The sequence below is a fragment of the Poromitra crassiceps genome (assembly GCF_964638095.1).
Source record: "Poromitra crassiceps genome assembly, chromosome: 15".
In the NCBI taxonomy this organism is placed as follows: Eukaryota; Metazoa; Chordata; class Actinopteri; order Beryciformes; family Melamphaidae; genus Poromitra; species Poromitra crassiceps.
This window is the reverse complement of record NC_139634.1, coordinates 9,271,471-9,277,881: the sequence shown is the minus strand read 5'-3', so window position 1 is coordinate 9,277,881 and position 6,411 is coordinate 9,271,471. Positions and strand designations below refer to the sequence as shown.

The 6,411-nt window shown below is 45.5% G+C and overlaps 1 protein-coding gene across 2 annotated transcripts; it reads right to left on the bottom strand.

Annotated features, from left to right (window-relative positions):
* Positions 1-989: 989 nt before the first annotated feature.
* Positions 990-5,981, bottom strand: hbegfa (heparin-binding EGF-like growth factor a). Of its 2 annotated transcripts, XM_083651296.1 has the most exons (6): positions 5,771-5,981; positions 4,357-4,611; positions 4,003-4,207; positions 2,978-3,136; positions 2,542-2,628; positions 990-2,277 (listed from the first exon to the last, which is right to left on the bottom strand). In XM_083651296.1, the coding sequence occupies exons 1-5, from the start codon at positions 5,811-5,813 to the stop codon at positions 2,556-2,558; spliced, it is 735 nt and encodes a 244-aa protein (XP_083507422.1). In that variant the 5' UTR covers positions 5,814-5,981; the 3' UTR covers positions 990-2,277; positions 2,542-2,555. The 2 variants fall into 2 exon arrangements, with proteins under 2 accessions (XP_083507422.1, XP_083507423.1); XM_083651297.1 differs by lacking the exon at positions 2,542-2,628.
* Between the last annotated feature and the right edge of the window lie 430 nt (positions 5,982-6,411).

Sequence of the window (6,411 nt, the reverse complement as noted above, 5' to 3'; positions counted from 1 at the left end):
GCACTCGGGGAGCGGTCGTGGGCAGCTCAGATGTTACAGTGGTGGTGCGTCTCTTTTGAACGTGACATCTGTTGGCTGCTGTGAGTAATAGCGTGGTGGGCTGGCATGGATGTGTTGTGGCTGGAGATCAGGTGTCCCCACCCCACCCCACCCCCCTCTGGCCCACGCTACACATCTGTTTGCCCACGGCTACGTAAATACATAGCAGCAGCAGCTAGTGAGTGAGTCTCTCGACCGCCTGCCCCAGCATGCCGTGAACCTATGGTTGATCTGTCAGTGAGACTGACGATGTGGTCGTCATCAGAGCAAACGGATCGTTTCTCCAATCTACATTTGGTCTAATGACGACGGTGCTGGGGAAGTACGTCAATGCAGCTGGATGTTTAGCTCGTATTAGCACGCAAGCCAGCAACAGTGATTTGTTATGTAACAGTAGCACCAGGCAGTGCCATTATAGACTGCTATGTACATAGTCTGCTTCGATAAATGTCCCTGTTATCACTTATCAGTTGTATGAATTAAGGGTTTCTACCTGCAATCTATGTAGCGCTCAACTGTACTGACTAAAAATAAGGCCATTAGAGCATCACATATGGCCAGGATACAGCTGCTTTGGTTGAAAGGCCGACACGTCAGAGACGAGGAGGAAATCAAATATTATGTTTACTATAATTACAGCTCCTGAATGGGACCAAAAGGACACCGGCGTTTTATCACATCCAGGCTGTGGCCCCCTTTAAAAAGATCACGTCAATGCGAGACCAGACGGCAGGAAGTGAAACCCACATCGCTAAAATAAACTTGACCTTACTTATCAGACTCCAAAGTTTTAGAACATTATGAAACAAACTCCTGTCGCCTATAAAACAAAATGCGATGACCACCCCCACCAGTGATTTGATTTGGAGAAGTGATTGAGTACTACGAGAGTCGAAGGTTCTGAGAAAAAAAAAGTTTTATTATTTCTTTCTGAGAAAAAATATAGACACTTTCATAAATTAAAAATCACTTCAAAACTGCAGGGCAGGTTGTTTTGAAAAGGCGGAACACTTGAATTCACATTTTTTATCGACAGCTTAACATGGATCTCAGTGTGTTTTAATGATTCCACTGAGAGAGTGAACTTTTTCTCCGTTAGCCATGGTAAGACAACACAATACAACATCGTTAGTGTTTCTACCCAATTCCTGCTACAATGCCTCGACTAAACAAGGCACCAGGTATGATATTTGACTCCCTTTTCAACTCTTCATAATAATACAGATACAGAGAAGCTGAGTGCACTGTTTTGTTGGTTATTAATCAACGTATAGCCAGACAAAAGACTAAATGCACTGTATCAAAATGGCAGACAGAGACCTGTCAGTGTAACATCGGGGCAGAACACCAAGGGTAGTGTCTAATCAATGAATTGATCAATCTATTAATCACAGTGCTATTCATCTACGACCGAGTGCCAAAATCAAAGCTAGAAATCAGATATCCGTGGACGACTCTTATTTTGAAATACTTATGTCTTCCAGGAGCTTTTCGGCAATGTTTGCCATTTCTAAAGTTTCATAAATAAATATTTGTCTAATATCAAATATAAAAACACCAACCGTAACATACATTTTTTACAAACTGACAGTGCATTTTGAATGGATGAAAGCAGTTAAAAATCTGCATAAATACAGCAAAACATAAATAAATAAATTAAAAGGAGGATTGTATAAATAAAAGGTTTACAGTACACTAAAAAAAATTACGAACATGTGCAGGAAAATATAAAATGCTGTCTGTCTGTTGAGAGAGAGAGAGAGAGAGAGAGAAAAAAAACTCCAGGTTGAGCTCTCTTTGTTGTAGGGGGGGGGAGTGGCAAAAAAGGTATCCCGTTCAAAAGTCTGAAACTCCTGGTAGTTTTGAACGCAGCCAAGAAGCAGCAGTGAGTCTAGACATGTTCCTCCTTCCCGTTCCCTCCTGCTCGTCATCCGCGTGCTCGTCACATCGCCCAGTCCAGTCCAGTCCAGTCCTCTCTGGGCCCAATCAGTATTCCAGTTTCGGGCTTTCGGCTCTCTCCTCCCGGGGTCGTGAGGGCCTTCCCGGAGAAGAAGCCTGAGTCTGATGGGTCCGTCGTCTCTCTCTCTGTCCATGTGGGCGGGGTTTAAGGGTGCCAGGCCGCAGGCCACGCCCACTCTGTTCCCTTCTTCATGTACGTACGTTCCTTGTTCCTGCCGGTCCTCTTCTCGCAGTTCACTTCTCCTTTTCTATTTTGAGGTAGAATTTCCGCATCCTCGTCTGAAACGGAACACAAGAAGAGACGCATGAGCGGACTTGGTTTCATGCCGGCCGTGAAAAAAGAAAATGAATCGAATTTGCCGTTATGTGTTGTGATTGTCTTTGTGATTGTGATTGTGATTGTGATTGTGATTGTGATTGTGATCTTTGGGTGCAACAAAAGCTGTTGGCGTGCGTGTTTGAGAGTGCGTGTTTGAGAGTGCGTGTTTGAGAGTGCGTGTTTGAGAGTGTGCAGCACGTGTGGCCATGTTCCTCACTACTCACCCCTCTCTGTCTCTTCAGTGGTTGGGCGCTAACCCTAGTTTGACCTTCTCTTCATTCTCTACATCGTACGCTCCGCGCTTGTGAAACCTGTGAGCACATCAAGAAAAAGGAGCTAATTTAGAACCATTGATTGTCTCAGCCCAGTACAAGGCTCTAGAGAAGCCATAAATCTGTGCGCGCATGTGTGTTTGTGTGGGTGTGTGCGTGTGTGTGTGTGTACTGTATGTGCATGCGTTCGTGCGTGCATGTGTGTGCGTGTGTGTGTGTGTCTACTGTATGTGCGTGCGTGCGCGCGCGCGCGTGTGTTTGTACTGTATGTGCGTGCGTGTGTGTGTGTGTGTGTGTGTACTGTATGTGTGTGTGTGTGTACTGTATGTGCGTGCGTGTGCGTGTGTGTGTGTGTGTTTGTGCGTGTGTGTGTGTGCGCCGGACTCACCTGAGCGCTAGTAAAAGGCCGATGATGGTGAGACAGAGCGAGGACAGCACCACGGCCACCACGGCCAGGGCGGTGGTCCGGCTGTAGCCCTCCTGCGTCTTGCCCCCCACGGGCAGCGTGAAGAACTGACAGCGCTCCCCGGAGTAACTCGTGTGGCATCTGCACAAAGGGAGGAGAGAATCGGTGTGAGTGGCTCATCTTCAGAAGGTACATGTGCAATCACAGAGAAGATCATGTTCAGAAGGTACATGTGCAATCACAGAGAAGATCATGTTCAGAAGGTACATGTGCAATCACAGAGAAGATCATGTTCAGAAGGTACATGTGCAATCACAGAGAAGATCATGTTCAGAAGGTACATGTGCAATCACAGAGAAGATCATCTTCAGAAGGTACATGTGCAATCACAGAGAAGATCATCAAAGAATTGTGAATGAGTGGATCTATTGATTTATGGATGATGGATGGATGGATGGTGTCAGGGAGGCCCAGGCATTATATTGATATTATAGAGATACTGTGATATGAGACTAGATATCGTCTTAGATTTTGGATATCATAATATGGTGATATGGCATAAGTGTTGTCTTTTCCTGCTTTTAAAGGCTGCATTACAGTAAAGTGATGGCATTTTCTGAACTCACCTGACCCTTCTAGCTGTTCTATTATTTGCCTTTACCCCACGTATTTACCTTATTTACCCACTTATTTACCCACATTACCGATGATTATTCATCACAAATCTCATTGTGTAAGTATTTTTGTGAAAGCACCAATATTGTCGCAATGTCGATATTCAGGGATTTGGTCAAAAGCATTGCCGCCCAGCCCTACATGTGTCTTTGACTTACAACTTCACATTTAGCCCAAAGAAGAAAACACCAAGATATATATCATTCAGCCTAAAAATACTGAGGTGTGATTTTTGGCCCATAATGGATGGATGGAAGGAGATCTACACACGGATGCAGAGAGGTCCTACTTACACACAGATCTACACACGGATGCAGAGAGGTTCTACTTACACACAGGACGGGAGGCGGATGTCCCTCAGGTAGTGGCAGGTGCCGTGGATGCAGAAGTCCTTGTACTTCCTCAGGCATGGATTCCTCTTCTTGCCCTTGCCCTTGCCCTTCTTCTTGCCCTTCCCTCTCCGTCTCTCTCTCTTCCCCTCACTCCTGTCGGCCTCCAGGATGCCAGCCGAGTCCTTGGGTTTGATCGACATGGCGACTGGACCGAAAGAAGAGAATGAATGAATGAATGGATATGACAAAAATCCCCTCGTCTTTTTAAGGAAGCAGGGGTAAAAAGATATAGAATGTCAAATGTATGAAGAGCATTAAAGCTGTGTTCCCACATGGGATTTGGTTTAGGCTTACCTCGTGGCAATTCCACCTCATCGTCTCCAGACATGCCATCCTCCTCCTCCTCCTCCTCCTCGTAGTAGTAATCTTCATCGTACTCGTCATCCTCTTCCTCGACATACTCTGCCGTCGTCCTCTCCACGGCTCCTGCGTTGTCCTCCTCTATCCGCCTGTCGTTCCTCGTTCCCAGCAGGTTGATAACGGCCGTGTGCTGCTGTCTGTCGCTCTCATACCTGTCCACCGCAGCACCGCTGGCCAGCCTGGACACCACTGAGGGAGGAGGAGAGGGAGATAAAAAAATGTTTTTGTCAATATTAAACTTGGTTATTATAGTTCATTCAGTGTAAGTTATCACTTCAATGGGCATAGCGCAGTGGTTCTCAACGTGGGGGTCCAGGGACCACCAGAGGTGCTTGAGTGTTCCAGGGGGTCCCCAGCAAATTGATGAATTGTTAACAGCACTAGAATATGGAAGAATGACTGTTTTGATCATAATTTCACTTTTAGATCTTACATGATACAATACAGATAGTCATGGAATTCTGGACCAAAAAAATCACATCTATCAATAAAAATATTCTCAGATTTGTCTGTGTCAGTCTGTCAGACAAAACCTTGTCAAATGGGGGTCCGTTCTGTTGCCCTAATGGGAACTACCGTATTAGGGGTCCTTGATACGAAAACGGTTGAGAATCCCTGTTCTAACAGTCTAGCGTGCGTGCAGGTGGGTGGACCAGCGGACAAGTTGAAACATGTTGCTGCACCGGCACACTCCAGGCGTGATTTGGGGATTTTACACTGTAACCTGATGCTATTGATCCCTGTTCAGAAACTCTCTTTTGGCTACTCCAGGAGCTGGTAGAGAGGCTCAGGGTTAGTTAGTGCCTTGCTCAAAGACACGTCAGCAGGGTGGATGCTTGCCAATACGGTCTATGTTAGTTGCCAGCATGCATGGAGGAGGCATAAACTCTAAACCTATCCTCCAGACAGTCTAGGTTTTGGATCGGACTTTTGGAAGTCTAATGTAGTGGAGGGGGGGGCAAAGCAAAGCTGGCAGGCATATGCTCACACACAAAAAAAAGTGCATGGATAGACAGTTAGCTAATGTCAGGCAAGAATATGAGTTAAAAATAAGTGTATCCAGTTACATAAAGCATGCTCTAAAATAGAGAGATGACCCCATTAGCTCCCGAATAGCCTCCGCATGATGAAAATCGTCGCCTTGTGGTGATAAAGTTGACACGGCAAGGAAGGTCATGCTGGAGAAGTTCACACTAAACAAACAATACAGGTAAACAATAACTAACAACTGGAGGAAATAGCAGGCTATTAGCATGGCATTCTTATAGGCAGCCTACAGGTCGTGCTCAGTGGAGGAAGATAACTGGTACTGTCTGGTGATCATCTTTAGAGGAAACTTGAAACTTACCGAAGGCGTGCACGAGCAGGAGCGCAACTCTCAAAATCCTCATGTTTCCAAAACTTCCAGTGACTCTTAGATGAGAAAGTGAGGAAAAAACGTGATCTAATAGTTGTATTCCTTTGACTTGTTCCCGGTCTAAATAGTCCTTTCTTTCTCGCTTTTTTAGTGTTTTTTTTGTTTTGAATATAAAGTTATTCCTTGTTGGAGCTGCGTGACGCCCAGGCTGAGCGGAGAGCGGAGTGAAGGAGCGGCAGGACAGAGGGACAGCGGTATTTATAGATGCGCTAACCTCACCACGCCCACCGACACACAGACACACTGCATCACTGTTGTGTTCAGCTGCCTGCTGCTGCCTGGCTCACATTATGATGCTGTTAAGAACCTCTCATTAGGATGACTTTGAACGCCAAGGCTAAACGGTGCTTTGGCAGATTAACTGATTGATCTATTATCAAGCACCCTTCTAAATCTTATGTAAAAAGGAGCAAGTGGGCAATATCTGTCTGTCGATTTTCTGTCGTCTGTTGTCTGTTTCAATTTTTGTCCCACTGATGATGTCATAGGCATTGTGACATCACTGATGATGTCATCAGCCTAGTCTTCTAAATCACATTAATATTCCTATAGGGTATACTAGGAACATACCC

Bases quoted from the DNA above. Each gene is read 5' to 3' on its own strand.
- hbegfa (XM_083651296.1), bottom strand. From the start codon at position 5,813: ATGAGGATTTTGAGAGTTGCGCTCCTGCTCGTGCACGCCTTCG. The intron at 4,612-5,770 runs GTAAGTTTCAAG...CTCCTCCCTCAG, and splicing joins CCTGCTCGTGCACGCCTTCG to TGGTGTCCAGGCTGGCCAGC. The intron at 2,629-2,977 runs GTGAGTCCGGCG...ATGTGCTCACAG, and splicing joins GGCCTTTTACTAGCGCTCAG to GTTTCACAAGCGCGGAGCGT.